The 19,358-nt window shown below is 45.2% G+C and overlaps 1 protein-coding gene across 2 annotated transcripts in view; it reads left to right on the forward strand.

Moving 5' to 3' along the window:
* AMOTL1 (angiomotin like 1) overlaps positions 1-19,358 on the forward strand; it is a 98,681-nt gene that overhangs the window by 60,047 nt on the left and 19,276 nt on the right. For both annotated transcript variants that reach the window (XM_067289652.1, XM_067289646.1), the window contains 4 exons: positions 508-796; positions 6,174-6,318; positions 7,389-7,478; positions 17,697-17,842. In XM_067289652.1, coding sequence (XP_067145753.1) covers positions 508-796; positions 6,174-6,318; positions 7,389-7,478; positions 17,697-17,842 — 670 coding nt within the window. The remainder of the gene's footprint in view (positions 1-507; positions 797-6,173; positions 6,319-7,388; positions 7,479-17,696; positions 17,843-19,358) is intronic.

The raw sequence follows: 19,358 nt of genomic DNA on the forward strand, positions 1-19,358 counted from the left end.
GCTGCTTGCTAGAGCTATTCAGGGACACTGCTTCAGTTCCATCGCTTCCTTTCGTCTCTTAATTCAGCCCATCCACTTGCCTGCTCGCTCCAGGCAGGGACTGATTTTTGAAGGGTAACACATCCCTTGTGTTTCATTAGAGTCCGTGGGCTTCAGCTTCTCCATGGTGGGGTTTGTGGCAAGGTGGGGGCAGGAGGAGGCTGGCTGAGTGCTGCAATGTTTGTGTGCACCTAGGCAAAAAAGCTGTTTTCAGCTCAGCGCTTCTTTTATCCTTTCATGCCAAATGTATACATCACTGTCAAGAACAGGCAAGGAGACAGTTTACCCAGTTACTGCTGTGATTGTTAATATTTAGTACCGACTAGAGACCAGAATCATGACCATACAGTAATAATCCTGTTAATAAACCATATAGAAACTACACGAATGCTCTTGCCCTCTAGCTACTTAGTGCATTTTCAAGGATGCGCCAGTCTAACGCCTCCCCCCGCGCTTGCTTCCCTGCAGCCGACAATGCCAACCACCTTTCCCGTCGGCGCCAGCACAGCAGCACAGCCCCATGTCCTCGCAGGCCTCTTCCACCACCGGCCCCCTGCTCTCAGGCACATTGCCCCCACTTCCAGCACCCATCGCTGCCCAGCCCACGCCGGGCACGCCGCCGGGCCAGCAGCTGACGCCGGACGCCTTCGCTATTGTGGAACGTGCACAGCAGATGGTGGAGATGCTCTCCGAGGAGAACCACATGCTGCGGCAGGAACTGGAGGGCTACTACGAGAAGGCGGATAAACTGCAGAAGGTACGTGAAGGGCAACCACGGGCAGAGCAACTGCCTTAGCACTGCTTCAGTTGATGCCTGCAAGCTGGTCCACATGGCCCAGGCTGCCTCGTGTCACTGCACCAATGGTACGATGGTGGCTGTCTCTAACCGCTGCTCCTCTGTGGTGGACCTGGATGTCTAATCCCATGGCATGAGGCCTGTGCACTGCTCTGCCATTGGGGTGCATCAGGGCGGCCTGTCAAACATCATTCTGCTGGGGACTTTCCCCTTCCATCCTTCAGCGTCAGCCTCGCAGGAGTAGCCTCTGTGGGGCAGGGTCTGCTGCTGGGTCCTGCACTGCTTAGGCTTGGCACAGAAGCAGTGCTGCATGCAAGAAGCATTTGAGCCAAATCTTTCCTGAGCGGTCTTGTTCAACACTGTACGCTAAAATTATGCTCCACCCTTGTTAGGAAAGTGTAACGACCTGTGGTGGGGTTGGCTGTTGCTTGGAAATTTGTTCATGTGATTGACACAGAGGCTTTCAATGACTGCTGGATGGGTTTCTAAGAGTTGACTGTAGACACTCATGTCTGAACATGTTGGTTCAAAGAGCACTGCCACCTTATCTGAAAGAAGTATTTGATAAAGATTTTGCCCAGAAACCCTTTACAGAGGGATCCTGCACCCTCTTTTTGATATGCACACTTTGCATCTCCAGTGGAGAAGAGCAATGCCTCGCTCACTGCCTGGAGTGGCAAGGGAAGACAAAAGTGAAAAAATCAAATCAAACAAAGTAATGTTTCTTAAAAGCTCACTGAAGTCAGAGGAGGGATGCTCCCCAAATCTGCTGTCTTTGGATACATAGGGCCTAGACCAAACAAATTATTTAGGATCCTACAATACTATTTCATGTATGACTTCCCACCACTTACACACAAATGGGCTTAGGCTGCAGGTCTTTTCCTTACAAAATTAGGAGTCTAAACAGGAGTTAAAGTTTGCTATGTTTGTGTTGGGTCAGGGTGTTCATGGGAGACACCTTTGATGGGAAGAGAAGCAGCTCTGAGAGGCCATGTCCTCTGACCTCAGCTTTGGGAAAATCTGTGACCAGAAAGTCAGACGGGTTAGAAAAAAACCCTCTTGTTCTGTAGCTGTTATCGTCTTTGCAGCATCCTCCTCTGTGAGCAGATGACTTTACTGCTGTAGTCACAGAATTTCCTAAACTTAGTTGAGAAATTTATGCAGCTATGTTAGTTATTTGTGAAGACATCTGTAAAGATTTTAATGCTGATTTCTCTGCGGCCTTTGTGGACAAAAATAAATACTAATTTTACAAAAGCTGCATTGTTCAATAAAAGATATTTGAGTATGATGCCCTAAAAATACTCAGATTTTCTTTTACCCTCTTAGAAACGGCATTCTCTTTATCTTGGATGCCCTAGGAGTCTATTGCATCAGACACCAACAGAAAGGTATTCAAGTGTGGACTGAAGTCTCACTTAAGTCAACAGAACATGGACTCAAATCCCATTGACTTCAGTGGAATGTGAGCAGATTCTTAAAGGGAAACACACGCTCGAGTGCATTCTTTCTTCAGGAAAATTTCCTGAACCAAAACCTTAACCCACATTATCCTTTCTTTGCCATTTTTTTCCGTGTTTGAATGCCTGGACGGGGAAGGTCCCTTAGCAGGCTCCTGTGTTTCCACAGTTTTAGCTGTACATCACCTTTAAAAATGTAACAGTGAATTAAATTATGTACTTTGGATGTGGAAACTCTTCCTTGTTGTTGGAAGTGAAAGGGTCACAAGATGTACTTTATTTTTTATCTCTGTATAACAAGTTTACTATAGGTAGGGCAATCCTCCCTCTGCTTTTATTCATAACAGAACAGGAGAAGAAATTAGAGAATCAGCATGACTTAAGAGAGCTCCCTGAGCATTAGTATGAGCAGATCAACCTTAAGGCTGTCAAATTTGAAGTCATGTCTGAATAGACATTTTGCAGAGAGGTACAAGGTAGTGATTAATCCCTGTGCTGTTGTCTGGTTTTCTTATATAAAAAGAGCTGGGGGAGTTTTGTGCTCATTTCTTTTTTAGCTTTCCTGTGCCTTGCTTTCTCCCTTTTTTTTGTTTTTGTTTGACAGTTACCTTACTGAAGTTTAATTGCCAGACTAGACTACTGCCTCCCAGCATCGTGTTGTGCAAGTTATTTGAGTGGGCTGGAACTAGGAGCTACAAGGGAGAGAAGAGATATTTTTTTTTTTTAGTAGAAGGGAAGGAAAATCACAGAGCTGCAGAGAAATATATCATAGTTTATCAGGATCCTTAATGGCTGCTCTATTGGTCTTCTTCTGCCCTCCCTTCCTCAGTTTTGCTCAGCGCTGACGGAGCCTCTCCCCTTTCCTGCAGCAAGTCCTTGTCATTGGGGCTGGAGGAGACTTGCATGGTGACGTGTTTCGGGAAATGCTGGGAAAAGCGGCTGCCTCTGCTGTAACAAACAGCGCTGGGCAGAACGGAGGGGCTGTGGAAACCCCTGCCGTGCTGGCAGATCTGCCTCGCAGTGATAGCAGCTTTCCATAGCAGGCGTCCTGTGGTGGTGGAGGCTTGCGCGGGAGGGGGCACGGGAAGCAGCAGGCATCGGGCACCCGGCTGAGCGCGAGGCCCTGTGGAGATGAGGCTGCTGAGGATTCAGGAAAGGGCCTTAAAAATGATAAGAGCTCAGCTAAACCTTTCAATAAGAGAGTTAGACAAGCTCAGTTTGCTTAAATGCTAAAGGGAAGTGGTGTGAGGTAGCTTGAATATAGTCTATGGACTATAGAAATATAGTCTTCAATATAGATGGCTTTTGCTAGTAGAGGTCACGTTGATCTAAAGAAAAAAAACATAGCAGGAGCAAGTAGCTGAAACCAGTTCAATTCAACTCAAAGAGGAATTAAGGCATATTAAAAATATGAGAATACTTAACTATTGGAACAGCTTCCACTGTGGTGCACCAGATTGTCCATCATCCGACACCTTTAAATTAACCTGGAGGCCTGGCTCTTCTGTATGCCGGCAGGGTGTGGGCGCACCGTACTTTATGTTATGGCAGAGATCATGCTGGATAGATGCCTCTTGCCTTGAGATCTCTGACTCACTGATGAATTTCACGCACCATATTTGTCTTTTCAGATCACTGTGATAGAGGAAGACGTGGTTGGGTGCTGTTGAGTAAATAGTTGACAGGTTGTTTTTATTCTAGAAAATTCACAAAAAATCAGATTTTCTCACAAAAGATCAGACTTTTTGATGAGGCTTCATACAAGTTTGTGCTGTTACATATATGAGGAAGAAGAAAACTGATCAACGGTGTTTGAACCATAAGATTTAGGCTGAATTTTGAACACTAGATCATGTTCCCTAGATCATGTTATTTTTTAAGCCTGCTTTCCTGTTGGAATGAATTCATTGCCAATCATTCTGAGTACAAGAAAGGATATAAAAAAGAAAATCTTTGCATGCATTGTACAACTCTTGGAGCAATGCAGTTAGGATGTATTCAGCATCCCTCTGAACATGCTGTCCCTGTAGTCGGAGCATGCCTGGTATCTAGTTGTGTGTCAAGGGAGTAGGGAAGGAGGACCTACTTTTCTGAAATGTAATTAGCTAAAATGTACCAATGCTTCAGGGAGTTCCTGCTTTAAAAAAAAGAAAAACGAAGTGGAAAATCAGAATAATCATTTGTAGTTCACCTAAGAAAGAATTTCAGGACGTAGACTATGTAGACTATGGTCTGGTGCTACGGGTCAGATTTCTCTGAGCCCTAGAGAATTGCTAGTTGGGAACTGATGTGTCTGTGGTACCTTTTAATACCATGCATATAGGGGAGCAGCATGTAGGTGTGTGAAATACATCTTAACTGCTAAATCACCATGTGTTTGAGATATGTGATATGATACTTGGCAAGTTTAGGGGCTAATTCGAAGCTATTGTTGTCAATGGTTTAATTGGGCTTTGAAGCTTGTCATTTGTTTCAGTCTTTGTGTCTGAGCAAATTGAAAGCAAAAATCAGAGAGGGTAACTCAGTTTTCCCAGCCTCTAACCCATCAGGTCTCTGCCTGGCTTTGCTCCACCACGTGTTTCAGAGATGCTGCGAACCCACAGGCCTTTGCTGCGGCCAGCTTGGCACCTAGCATTACGGAGAAACGCAAATGCTGGCTGATTTAACCTGCCTGCAGATGCCTATGCAAACAACGTGCGTGACTGATGCAGAACGACTGGGGCTGGAGCTCTTATTCTGTAAGCGCTGCAGCTGGCAAATTAAACCTAAAGCTTAATCGGCCTTGGCGAGGGGCTTACCTTCTGCAGTAAGCAGGGGTGGCTTCACAGATCATGAGTCCATCCAACCCCTGCTTCGAGTAGCTAAAAAGCACCAGAGCTAAAAAGGTTGTGGTGGGGGGGTGGATATATCTCTTGCTTTTCAGTTATTTCTCTTGTTTATGCATTATCAAGCTTTTCTCCACAAACAGAAGGGCCAAGGCATGCAGGAGCAGATTCCCACATCAGTGCTGATGATTACTGCAGCATTGATTTCACCGAAGTGGTAACATTTCACGTGAGATTAGCTTGTTAAAGAAGCTGGAGCTGATTAACCTGAACAACAAAACTCTCCCTGTGACTCTCCTCCTGTCAGTCAGTCTTTGGGGTTCAAGTTTAAGATGCAAGTTCACAGATAAAGGCTGTTCCTGTACTACCCTGTCCATCAAACCGGACAACATACAATTTGCCAGATTTCAAGGAGATAAAGCCAAGAATATTGAAAACCCCAAACAATAGGTTTGGTTTATAATAGAGAGTCTATAGCAGCCTTCAGTCAAGAGAAAGAAATGAGTGGATCACGATAGTTTGCAACTGAAATGAGGTCAGAGTCTAGCCTAAAACGTTTCTAGTGGCATGTAGTGCTTAGAGCTGTGTTTTGGACTGGGGAGTCATCCCTAGTGGCAGAATAATAAATCTTGTCTCCTACAAGCCTTTCTAGGAAAGAATACAGCCCACGCAAATATGCGTGTTTCCTCAGCGCCTCCCCGCCTGCACGGCTTCGAAGCGGCGGCCTCGGCAGCCAAAGGCAGGGGATCGGACGGTTGCGTCACGTCACTCTCTGTCCGCCTCCGAGTTTGTTTGGAAGCAGCCGGCCAGGCGTCGTGGCATGCGTGCTGGCCGCGGGGTGGGCAGGACAGCTCGCGCGGCCGCGCCGCTCCGGCATGCACAGGGATCGGCGTGGTCTTCTGCCGATACAAATCCTCCTTATAGAGCCGCGGGCTTGCGTGAAACGTGGAGTGGGCATCGTCCTGACGCACAACCCCTCCCTTCGGCACGCGAGTGTCTGCACAGCACGCATTCCTGCCCTGCTTTAACAGGAGGTCTCTCTCCTTTCAGTTTGAAATAGAGATTCAGAGGATTTCGGAAGCTTATGAGGGCCTGGTGAAGACCACCACTAAGAGGGAGTCTCTGGACAAAGCTATGAGAAACAAACTCGAAGGAGAAATTCGGAGGCTCCACGATTTCAACAGGGATCTCCGCGGTATGTTAAGTTTGCCTGTTTTTTTTTTTTGCCCCAGCTGACACGGTGTTTCACTTTTCACAAAGTAGCAGGCTTCAGATGAAGAGTTTCACACATGTTTTAGATAAACTTGAGCGATCAGGCTCTGCTCACTGACATAAAATGAGACTGCTATCACCTCCCCAGTTACAAACAAATCCTCTGGCAAAATATGAGACGGCCTCAAACACTGCCTTTGAGTTTAACACTTCCGATACCAGGCTGACTGCAAGAGCACCAGTCCACAGGTTGAGTTGAGCTCTAGCAAACTGACAGCAAGTGGCAATACAGTGCAACCATGCATAAATCTCAAACCTGGGTACCTTCACTAACCAGTACACATCAAATTATCAAACATATCTCTTTTTAGTATAAAAAGCATGTAAAAAATGGTAGAGCTGTTACCCTGATAGGTGTACTTTGGTACCTCCTTGTCCGGTGAGATGCCCTGAGAACTGGGTCATGCTTTTTGTACCACTTTGGGGAGTCTGGCAGGTGTTTCTGGAGGAGCAGAAGGCAGTGGAATGCTGCCCGTGGTGTGGCAAGGGAGCCGCATCTCTCTGGTCACGGCGCTTCCCAGGGGAAGCTCTCCCCGCATGGGAAACGGCTGAGGAAAACTGCCCCTCTCCCGGCAGATGCGCGGGAGAGACCTGGCGCAGCGCATGGGTGCCTCTGCACCTGGGCAGTCCCTGGAGCACCCCCTGCTCTTACGGGGAGGAGGGCACAGCCGTTTGCTGCCCAAAGCTAGAGAAACTCAGACTGCAAATGCAGTGCACACTTTTTGCAGTGTGAAAAATGAACTGCTCAGAGAAGTCCACCACAGATGACCGAGGCTTTTCCCCCAGCTTCTGTAAATCAAGGCTTTCTCAAAGACACAGCTTCATGGAAGAAGTCTAGGGCCTCATCTTTTATGTATGTGTCAGCCTCCATTTTAATGTCCCCCTTCAGAGAGTCTATTTATACTGCGCTACTGGCATGCATCTTATTTTCTTGGTTGGCCTACAATTTTATATACATATATTTATACTTAAAGTATTTCCTGTTTTGTGCAGAACGACTGGAGACTGCCAATAGGCAGCTAGCCAGCAGAGAGTTTGATGGGCACGAAGATAAGTCAACAGAGGGCCTTTATGTCACTCAGAGTAAGTACTGCATTCATCTGTTTTGAAAACACATATATATCTCTATATGTATATATACTATATATACATATATGTACTGGAGTGGAAGTGAATATTTTGCTATTATTTTTTATTTTCCTTATGATTTGGTTTTACTCAGCTAATTCATCATATACTCTTATTTAAGCTACAGACTGGATTGTTTAGACTGTTTTTCTCTGAGCACCAGAACCAGGCAGTGGGAGTTAATGGTAACACAGCTTAGCTTATTTTCGATAAATATTTATCTGGAATTGTGAAGTGTTGCTTGCAGGGATCATCTCTTGAGATGCATGCTTTTTAGAGAAGCCAAATTCTACTCTCAGCTGGGAAAAATCCAAAGCAACCTCTGTTGATTTTATTGTCAGTGCCAGGGGTTGACTAACAGGAAGGAGAGCAGGGTTGGACCCCGCCTTTTCACTAAGGACTGAAGAGACAAAAATTCTCCAGTTTCTGCCACTGTGAAAAGTATCCATTCCCTTTAAGCTTTAGGCTCCCATAATGACTGAGCACAGTGCTGTAATATTTCCTTATCATATGCTGCTGGCTCCACATGACCAGACAAACCAAAACCCAAGCAGTCTGATGCTGTATCACAACGCCATATCACAACAGCCTGATGCTCATATACCCTGAGCGTCTGCAGCTCACAAGGACGCATCTGCAAAAGTTTGACCATCTAAGAGTTGTGCAACACCTTGCAGGTTTAAAGCCCACTGAAGCAAATATCCTGTGTATAACTGGTCCTTCTGCTTTATTTACTGCACCAAGAGCTTCCGTGGAAGCCGAGCTGCAACTGCAAATCCGTAGCTGGAGAGCCGGCTGCCTCCATGAACAGTGCAGTGCGTAACAGCCCTCCACATGCCTGCTGCTGGCCTGGCAAAGCCCACCTGCTGCTCCAAAGACAGGAGAGCTCCCACCTGCAGTAATAATGCCAGCATGGCAACAGAGCTGATATCTCGGTGTGTATGTGCACAAACCAAGAGCAATATGACCTGGATGAAGGGACAGAGTGCACCCTCAGCAAGTTTGCCGATGATACAAAACTGGGAGGAGTGGCCAATACCCCAGAGGGCTGTGCTGCCATTCAGAGAGACCTGGACAGGCTGGAGAGGTGGGCAGAGAGGAACCTCATGAAGTTCAACAAAGACAAGTGCAGGGTCCTGCACCTGGGGAGGAATAACCCCATGCACCAGGACAGCTTGGGGGTTGACCTGCTGGAAAGCAGCTCTGCGGAGAAGGACCTGGGAGTGCTGGTGAACACCAAGTTAAGCATGAGGCAGCAATGTGCCCTTGCGGCCAAGAAGGCCAATGGTGTCCTGGCGTGCATCAGGAAGAGTGTTGCCAGCAGGTCGAGGGAGGTGATCCTCCCCCTCTACTCAGCCCTGGTGAGGCCACATCTGGAGTACTGTGTCCAGTTCTGGGCTCCCCAGTACAAGAGGGATGTGGCACTACTGGAGCAAGTGCAGCGAAGGGCTACAAAGATGATTAGGGGACTGGAGCATCTCTCTTATGAGGAAAGGCTGAGAGAGCTTGGCCTGTTTAGCCTGGAGAAGAGAAGGCTGAGAGGAGATCTTATGAACGTGTACAAGTATCTGAAGGGAGGGTGTCAAGAGGATGGGGCCAGACTCTTTTCAGTGGTGCGCAGCAACAGGACGCGAGGCAACAGGCACAAACTGAAACACAGCAAGTTCCATCTGAACATGAGGAAAAACTTTTTCACTGTGAGGGTGACAGAGCACTGGAACAGGTTGCCCAGAGGTTGTGGAGTCTCCTTCTCTGGAGATATTCAAAACACGCCTGGACGCGATCCTGTACAACATGCTCTAGGTGACCGTGCTTGAGCAGGGGTGTTGGACTAGATGATCTCCAGAAGTCCCTTCCAACCTCAGCGATTCTGTGATTCTGTGACTCTAGGTATCTTTCCCATGACTGTGTTAGCTTTGCCATATTAACAGATGCCATGGAGGCATGTAGATACTGCTGTGAATCCAGGGGGGCAGTCCGTTAAGATAAGACTATAGGTGTGTAAGCCTTGTCGTCCTTGGGAAGCATTCAGACTAATTCAGCATTCACGCCAGTGCAAATTACAGGCTGGGGGCTCCTGTCTTCACACACAAACAGACTGGCTGATTCCCCATATGCTGGTAGCTGCAAGGGCTGGGTAAAACCTCCAGGATGCACCAAATACAAGTCAATTCCCAGAGCGTAACCATGCTCTGTGCGTCTAATGATAAGTATCTAGCAGTAAACCTTTACGCTGTGCTCTCAGCATATTACTGCTATCAATTCACAGCTTATAAACAAATATAGCTTTTAGGATCTTATCACATAAGAGGGGCTGGATGCTTAGAGTGTCTCCCTGTCTAGGCCAGAGAGCTAAATGTTACCAATGTGTTGTAAAGTGCTTCTAAGAATAGAAAAAGTGGGCACATATAAAATAGGCCCTCTTTAGTCATGTTTCTTGGGCTGCTCTGCCACACAGAATAATTAGCTTGTATCAGTCAAACGCACGCCTCTGGAAGTTCATAAAGGGTTTTGCTTGGAAATTCTCTGGCAGTCCAGGAACCATCTCACTGACCGCAATTATATGCTGATGTTCATGATATTTTCCCAAGGGGCAGAGTGTGACGTGAGTTGCACCCCACTGCCAACCTGGGGTTTTTGCAAGCACGTCCTGTATGCTCCCTTGCATCCTTTGATAGGACACTCAGCCAGAAAAGTGAAAGAAGAGGGGGGCTCAGCTCCAGCCTCACTGCACTCAGCACAGCTTGTTTTGTCTGGCCATATGTGTACTGGTCTGTTGTGACTGAAGTAGTCATTTTTAGAAAAGGAGAAAAGGTGGGCTCACAGTGCCCACATGCACTCCCATCAGCTCTTGCAATTTTGTCATGGAACTCATGTGGGTTTTTTTCCTAAAAGGTAGTAGCTTATTAAGTCAGATTAGTAAATGCAAATCTTATAGCTTTCTTTAGGAAAACAAAAGCAAATTTTTAGTCCCTAAGTTTATGAAAAATAGCCTGAAAACATGACCCTTAATGTTCAAAAGCCAAAAGTTGCATAAAAAGGATCCAGCATTAGCAGCTTCCTAAATGTTATCATTTTTAAGTCAGTCTCATGATTACATGAAGAAGATGAAGAAGGATAAAACTCCTGAGATTTTTTTTAACACTTGCCATTGGTAAAACTGCAAACATAAAATTAATATTGCAGTAAAGCTCCAGTAACAGGAGAAACTCACTGAAAGAAACCTTACAAGGCAGCATTTGCAGGGCTTATTTCTCAGTTCCTTCAAGCACTCTCCCTTCTGAAGGATCACCCATCAGCAGTATAACAGTGCAGAGAAGTTGTGTGCCTGAGATGGACACGAGAGGTGACAAAAACTCTTATTCTTTGTAATAATAATAGGCAAAGCCAGACTGCATGCCTCAAAGTATTAAGTGCTAGGCATGTGGATGTAATGAAAAATGCTACTATTGTATTGGGTGCAGTAGAGAACTCACATGCTATTAGTTTCATGATAATTATGTGATGATTTGTCAGTGAAAATGGTTCTTTTAAGGAAAGACATGAAGCAGTGAATGATTAAGGCGTATAGGCCCATACAAGTGAGAGAAGAACAAGTTAGGAGACTGCGAGATGCTGTGATTAGGAAGAGGGAAGAAGACTGAGGATGATTTCAAAGGTGTAGGACAGGGAGAAAGCTTATGATAGAGAGCATCACAGGAAAAAAAATATTTCAGTGGAGTCTGACAATTTTGTGTATTTTTCTGGGATTTCTGGACATACAACCACTCTGTCAGAGCAGGGGTTCATCCAGGCTGCTGTTTTTTCGGCAGTCTTAGGCAGATCACAGTCTGTGCACATCCAGATTAACTGCACATGCACATGCAGGAAGTCAGACACGGTCTGGACCCTTTACTGGGTATGCACAGACATCCTTGCAGTGCAAGGTTATAGCCTCGTGCTCCTTGGGAATGTCAGCTGTGCGGTAGGTATGCTGTGTAGTACGTGCATATATGTCTCTCTCCCAAAAATCCCAGACAAAGGAATATTCCCATGTTATGAATCTGGCCAACAAAAATGCTCACAACAGATGTGTTTGAGAGTGGTGTTTTGGGCAGGCTAAGAGACATTTGGTAGTTAAGACAGGAAGTAATTAGAGGTATAAGTTTCAGGTATCCTTGATCTCTCACTTCCCAGAAGTGAGTTACACACATGAGGAAGGCACATCAGGAGAAAAGTGCTTCCCCTGTGCTTTCAGAGCCAAGGGCATGTGTAAGGAACAACACAGGGAGCTGAAGAAACAGTGTTGTATAGAAAAATATGTTTGTTCTGCATGACTTACCCCAGCCCTCGAAAAGGGAGGGGAGTGGGAAATCCGTTTTCAGTTTTCAGCACATGAAGGTCAAATTCTCCCCTGACTTATACTTTGTGAAATGCAAATGGAAATGCCTAAGCTGTAAATCAGAACACAATGCATTTAAGCTCCCCATGATACTTCCATAGGGTAAAGAAACCTATTAGCACCAGTGGAGATTTGGTGGCTTCCTCAGTGTGACCTCCTCTGATGAAGGAGAAAGCATCAGACCTTTCTGCATCCTTGTTTAAGTTGTTAACCAGGAGATTACCCTTTCACTTGTTCAAAAAATAACTGATAGCCAGATTCTGCTCATCTGTGATTGGTGGATTTGCTGTGGTATGGCCAGTGCAAAATTTGACCATAAGAATTGTCGTTAAAGCAGTAGTAACTCTTGCTCTGACTGGCTTTCCTCAGGGGGTACTCACAAGCCTGGTTAACTAATGTGGTCCTAATTTGGATTTAGTTCTCATTGCTTGCAGTTGATAATTCTAAAGGTATTGCACAGGTACAAAGGTAAGTAGCTGCCTAAAAGGTTTGGGATTAAATATGCCATTGTTTGAGCTAGTACCTGTTGAGAGATATATAGAAGTCCATCTTCTTTGCAGCCACTGTCTTCTAATATTTAAGTACATTAAAATTCATCATAATTGTTAATTCCAGCAGGGAATTCTTGTTAATCACCATCCAAGAAAAAACGAAACGGGCTCTTTGCAGAGCATGAAGTCCTTCGGTTTCTCAACCTTTCCTCAGTCTTGACATGGCAAGAACTCCAAAGAACTTTGTCAGGAACATGCCGTTTGTAATTGAAACTGCGGGAGTAACGTAGGGTGGAAAACTGTGATGAGCTCTGCTGGCATTTGGCCAGGACACAGGGGTTAATGCAGCTGCTCCTTGTGAAATGTGCTGGGAGACCTGTAGTATCTGATTTTCTGAAAAGCGGAAGCTGCGGCTGTACACATGCAGCTGCATTCCTTATGGGTATGCAACAACCCGGACTGAGTGAGCTACTCTGGGAATTACTCTTGGCAGAGGTGTTCAGGAATGAATGTGAATAGAAGCTTAATCTTCCCCATCCTGGAAGCAGGAATGAGCTAAAAAGAAACAGTGCCGTGACCCACTGAGATTTTACTACTGCTTTTCCAAAAATGATCTCTCTTCTGAATGCGTTCCTTTGTTTAGCTCAGCCACTCAAGGTAGGCTCCTTTCGTCATGGACTTTGCTTGATAAACTTTGGGTGTCCATTTATATCTTCCCTTTTTTTTTTTTTTTTTTTGGTCAGTGAGGGCAAAAAGAAATGCTTGATTCCCCAGTTCTGCTTTCTCCTTCAGGCCTGCCTTAGCCTAACCAAGTCTTCATCCAGCTCTGCAGCTTCAGAGGGGGCAGTGCAGCTGGGTTTGGGCTGGAGGGGTATTCGTTTTGCTGTTGACCATGCTCCAGCTCTCTGGAGGGAAGCTCCACTCTCTGGACCTGGCAACTTGGCCTTGTTTAAGGTGTGAAGAGTCTATTAAAAACCTCATTCTGGGAGGTGGAGTTGAGTGAATGGGATCTATTTATTCAGATGTTTCATGGGGTGGAAAATGGTAGTTGAAAGGTCTTTGGAGGAGGCACAAAGACCCTGTTGCTTTTCAGATTTTGCCCGTCCTTCCGTATTTGTGTGTCAGTCTCTGACATTCTGGATGGTGTCACAGGCCGCAAGGATCCATCTCACCCTTCAGCCCGGTGGCTTGTCACCCCATCACCATTTGAAGGTCAGGCCCCTCGAGCTGGCCAAGTCAGAGCTCAAGCTGAATGAGCAGAAGAGGCGGCTCTTGTTACCCAGCACACATCTTGGTGAATTAGCTGGCCCAAGAGGAGGCTGGCAACAGCTGCAGCAGCATACGCCCGTGTCTGTAGATGGCTGATGGCACAGCTCATCAGCACACTTGCCATGTCAGGAGTTGCGAGGCTGACGAGAGGCTAAATACATCCCACAGTTTTTGCTTAAGAAAGGCAAGGTCACTAGAGAGCCTCTTTGGAATTAACAGCTGTAAGGAAGGAGCAATAATCTAGAAATACAAACCTGCATAAGAGAAATAGTTGGAAACCCCACAAGGAACATAGTATGAAAATGATTCTTGTTTCAGCAGAACTTCCTGGAGCCAAATTCTGCTCTCGCTGCAACCATTTGATGTAATTTAGTTCCACTAACAGTGATCATTCTGAAGGAATCAGGAGTGTCTTTAAAGGATGTCGGTGTTACCACCCTGTGCTACCACAGCAAGGAGAAAACTTAGGATGTATTGATATGGTCCATAAATTAGTCAAATGAGTTGATACTTAAATATAATGTAGTTACAGGTGACTTTGAGGACATGCATTCAACTGATATAGGGAAATAGTACACTAATAAAAACAAGTTTTTCATTTTTCTTTCAAGACTGATCTGATTAAAAGCTTTTGTTAAGCATGTGATCCATGTGAAAAACTGGGGTCATATCTGATGGTAGGGGTGTCATAGATTGAATGCATCTTTCTGTCTAATGTTTCTGCTTCGAAGCAGGGTTGAGCCTGGTCTATTTTTAGTGAAACTACCCAGTTTGACAGCTCAAAATGCTTGGTTGGGAAGTGCCTTAGCAAGCTCTTTGCTTCATCTCCTCTTTATTTTACCCACAGACACAGAATATAGGTGCAATGTCCTCAGTGTGTTAAAATACAACAGTCAGAGGTAGTGGGTGGAAAGCTGTAAGGTTACAGCTGTAAGCAGCAGAAGAGAAGCCTTTTGGGAACAGTTCCTTGATTGAATGTGGTGATTGACCCATGAAAACAACAGAAATATTTGTTAACTGGAGACTATTAGGTAATAAACACATGCACAGGTAGAAGTAACTTCCTTCATAAAGGATATGCACAGTGTGACACACTAAAGCAGTATTTTTAGACTTTAGGAATACTTGTACGTACTTGAAGAGAATTTAAAGTATGATGTTCAACAAAGTTCTTCATTAGTAAAGATTAATGCAATACAGGAAGGGGCTTATAAAATGTACCTCCAGCGTTTTTCAGTGAAAAGCTGATGTGGAGAAGTGTGGTGAGCTGTTAAGTAAATTATTCTTGCCAACTTTTTAGTGGGTTCAGCAGTCATTCTGTGAATGGCATAACCTTGCCCTTCTTTTTAGGGGTGAATAAAAAAACAAATGCAGCAGGGCAAGCAGAGTTCTTCGAGTTCTGCTGATGAAAGGTGAAAGCAAAGGTCCCAAGTCCTGTTTTTGTACACACTGCCCTTGTGTAACATAGGTTTCAAAGCCAGAGTGCAGTAAGGGTGGTCCCAGCACATGACAGTTTAATGCCACAGGACTGAAATAGCATTCATCTTTCAGCTCCCTCACCTTCTAATGAAATTAGCTGCTTGATAATTTGTCTGGATTTACACATTTCTGCAATGCATATTAACACTTCTTCTGGTGAATCTGATTGAAGTAAATGTATTTTCTTGAAGGAAGAAGCTTACATATCCAATTTAAAATTCCTTGCTGGTGTGGAAAAATTCAGGTCATGTCATATTCAGATGTCTCATGGTGCCAGTTAATGGCGTGGAAAGCACAGGAATTGGTGTGTTTTGCTCACAAGCTTTGCAGAGGCCGGTGTGCAGGCATTGTTGCTAGGGTCTGGTTTTTGTGAGGTGCTGAGTTCCTCCTTTTAGGGTAAATGGAAAGATGGGTGGATTTGGCCTCACCTTGGCCATGTGTGTCTTGTTCCACATGGCTCATCTTGTATTCATCTCACCTCACATAGATGCCTACCAGTAGTGTGTAAATTAACACTGTTCTCATCCCACCTATAATTAAGGAAGAACAAGGTCCTTCCAGAGGGCAGCTCAGGTCTGAATGGGCTGGCATTGGCCCTATGAAGTTTTCTGTCCCTTCTTGGTGAGTTCAGAGGGAAATGGGATGGTGGGGCTTCTAACTTGAGTATTCACACTCAGGTGGGACAGTCTGGATGTTAGGGGCAGATTTTCCATGTTTTGATGTTTTTGGAGCAGCTTTTCACTTTGGTTAAGAAATAAAACATTCTGTAGTGCTATGTTTAAAAAATCAAAATCAAAACTATGTTTAATTGGTGCCAAATTAATTTTTGGAGAAACTTTTCCTTCATGGAGGCTTTCCAAATACTCTATTTTTGTTGTGATTCAGAATGAAGGCCAGATTTTGAAATCTCAGATTTCACTGAATGAAGCCTCCATCTCCTGCTCCTTCTAATCTTTAACTGTTTGCAGTCAGATGGCGGGGACCCAGTGGTCAGCCAGTGTTGCTTGTATTCCCTGAAATAGTTTCTCAGCCCTGTCAAGGCAGATGTAGATGGGCCTGACCCTTTCAACAGGCAACTTGCCAGCAAAGTTAATGGTTGGCCTGTGATTTGTTGCTGATGGAAAAGATGCGAGCAAAGCTGACTGAAATTAGCCAGGTTTTAACATAGTTTTATATCTTATCCAAAAAGGGAAGATTTTTTCAACAAAGAAGATATCTGTATGTTTTAGTCGGCTTCAGTGGTGAGACTGGATCTAGCATGGCAGAGGGTTGCATCAAGATCTGAGGCTGGACGCTGTTCGGTGGGCACTGCATGACATGGGCTGTTGTGGCTGATTGTATTGGCAACCTTGGGTATGACCGTCATGATGGAAGAGATCAGTTGTTCCTTACATATTAAGTTGCTTAACAGGAGAGGATTGCAGATCTTGAGTGTCCAGAAGGACCCTGAGATCATGTTGGACTAGAACGTCAACCAGGGTCCCAGCAGGGTTAGATAGCACGTTCCTTGCCCTGACAGAGCTCTGCGAGTGCCTCCATGGCCCCCTGAGGCTGTATGGCCAGAGAAAGCCCATTTGTGGAGGATAACTGTCCTCTCAAGTAACTGAATAGAGTTACAGAGCTCAGGGAGGCGACACAGAAAGGATCTGGGGGGCTCCTCTGCGAGGCACTTTCATTAGCTCTCAGACAAAGCACTCAGAAAGCAATCTGTACCTCAGAAATTTTCAAGAGGCCTTTTTACCTCCTGACAGTCAGGTGCAGCTGTTCTCCGACAATGCGTTGGCCCACTGTTTCTCTGCCCTGGGCAGACTCTTCCACATGGAGGACCCAGACGTCTTTTGCCCTCACGTTCTGCACAGCTCAAGGTTTTGTGCAGCCTCCAGCACACCAGGGTCATCATGGCCCCTATCTTATTCTCCTTTATTGCTTTCACCTTCTTCAATGTTCAGGCTATGTAGCACAGATTTATGTTTATTATTTGTCTCCTTCACGTGTTCTGTACCCCATGATTGCCAGGGGCACCCCTATTCTTGCAAATAAAAAGGACTGGACGTGTCACTGCCTGCATCCACATGGCCAAGGTTTCTTGTCCCTTATAGCAGGATAGCAGCATCCAGACTGACAACTATAAACAGTCCTTGATGTATGTTGCCCTCAAGGAGGGCCTGAGCATTGTCTTGGGAAAGGGGTGGCTGGCACAAGCCTAAATTTTGCTGGGGAATGTGCTAGAAGTTCAACAGTAGAGACAATTGTAAGATAACGCTCGGATCCACAAACTCTGCTAGTGCAGATACCACTTGAGCTACCACTTGTCTCTGCCACTGGCCTTCATGTAAAGCTGGGCAACAAGAAGGCAGGCTCTGGCAGTAGAAACTCCTTGCCCGTTGCATCTGAGCACTGTTAGATCCCAAGCGCTGTGTTGTAATGGCCGAGCTCACCACTGTTTTGCACAGTTTTTGCTATTCTAGGGAGGTGCCAGCTTACCTCTGGCATGTGGCCCAGAGCCTATGAGCTATTCTCATAGAGCAGCTCCTGTTCTTGTCTTTCTTCCAGACAAAGAGCACTTGAAGGAGAAGGAGAAGTTGGAGATGGAGTTGGCAGCCATGCGCTCTGCCAATGAGGATCAGCGGAGGCACATCGAAATCCTGGACCAGGCCCTAAACAATGCTCAAGCCAAGGTCATCAAACTGGAAGAGGAGGTGAGACGTGGGTATTATTCCTCTGCTCTGAGGCAAATGATGGCTTTCTCTATCCAAGTCTTGAATCTCTTCCAGCCATGGTGTAGCAGTTCTCTCCTGCTCCCCTCGCAGAGGCCCTGCCAGACAGAAAACACGTAGTTATTCAATACTGAGCCAAACAAGCAAGCCAAAAAGACTACAAGTATAGGTGCTTTCCGAGCAGAGCCTTTAACATGTAACCAGGAAGATGACCAAACTGTACTAGCTGATGGCTAATTTAAGTGTAGGGCTTAACAGTACTATTAAAGAAAAAGCTGACTGCTCACTGACTCTGGGCAGGTACTGCAATAACAACATGTGATGTTGATACCTCTCATTTCTCCTCAGTGAATGCCAGGAGGCTTTTGAGATGTATGTAGCACAGTAATGCAGGGCTTGGTAAATGCATCTAACCAGTGGTCTTAAAAGAACTGGCTGATCTGCCTGGAGATAAATGTTCCAGGATTTAGAGCTACAAAGAACTGCAATATTTATTTGAGGGTTGAAAAAAAATATCCTACCATGAGACCCAAGAAGTGCCATCTATGCAAAACCCCCAAGAGCTCTTTAAGCAATGATCCTGTGAGTCTGATCAATGAAAATACGTATTCAGGTGGGGAGAGAAATCCCAGACACAGAGGGCTCTTCAAACTAACAGAAAAATGCCCAACAGCATCTAATAGCTGGAAGCTGAAGCTGGACAAATTCAAAATGGAAATAATGTTCAGTTTTAACTGTAAATGTAACTACAAACCACTGAGTGATGTTGCTGATTCTCCATTATTGGAGGTCTCTAAATGTCAAGGAACTTCAGCCAGAAAGTGTAGGTTTAATGCAGAAATGACTGTCTGAAAAAATCTATGCACCGTGGAAGATCAGTCAACTGTCAAATTAGGCCTTTTTGGTCCTAAAGTCTCTGGCCTCTGACCAATAGAAAGGGAGGACATTTTATATAAATATATATAAATATATAAAAAAGTATATAAATATATAAATGTGATCGTTAATGTCTGAGCAGGTGGGCCACTGGTGAGGGGAAGGATACTCAGCTAGGAGGCTTGGGTAGAGGTTGGTGCTCTCTCACACACTGCCAGCATGATCTTGGGCAAGTCTGTCCCCTACAGTGCCTCATTTCCCTTCTGCCCTCTCTCTAGGGCTGTTCTGGGGATGAATCCGCAAGAGCTGGGTGGGAGCAGAGGTCTTTTGATGTCAGGAGTCTAGGGAGTAGCCTGGGAAGGTCTTTTCTGAAATACCTGCAAGTAACTACGTAGAGTTCATTGTCTCTCTGTCTTGGAAAGATGAAGAGTGAAGTGACCTCAGTGATATTTGAATGTTTTTTATCAGGGTATCTATCGTGACAGACTCCAGTTAGGCTACTTAATGGTTACTGGAAGTCTGGAAGATTTAAGGTACTATGTGAAAGGACTGAAAGTGATTACTATTTTTTTTCTTCCCATTAGACAGTTTTAACTTCATGTTCGGAAATACTTCTTTAAAA

The sequence above is a fragment of the Apteryx mantelli genome, chromosome 1 (assembly GCF_036417845.1).
Source record: "Apteryx mantelli isolate bAptMan1 chromosome 1, bAptMan1.hap1, whole genome shotgun sequence".
Taxonomy (NCBI): domain Eukaryota; kingdom Metazoa; phylum Chordata; class Aves; order Apterygiformes; family Apterygidae; genus Apteryx; species Apteryx mantelli.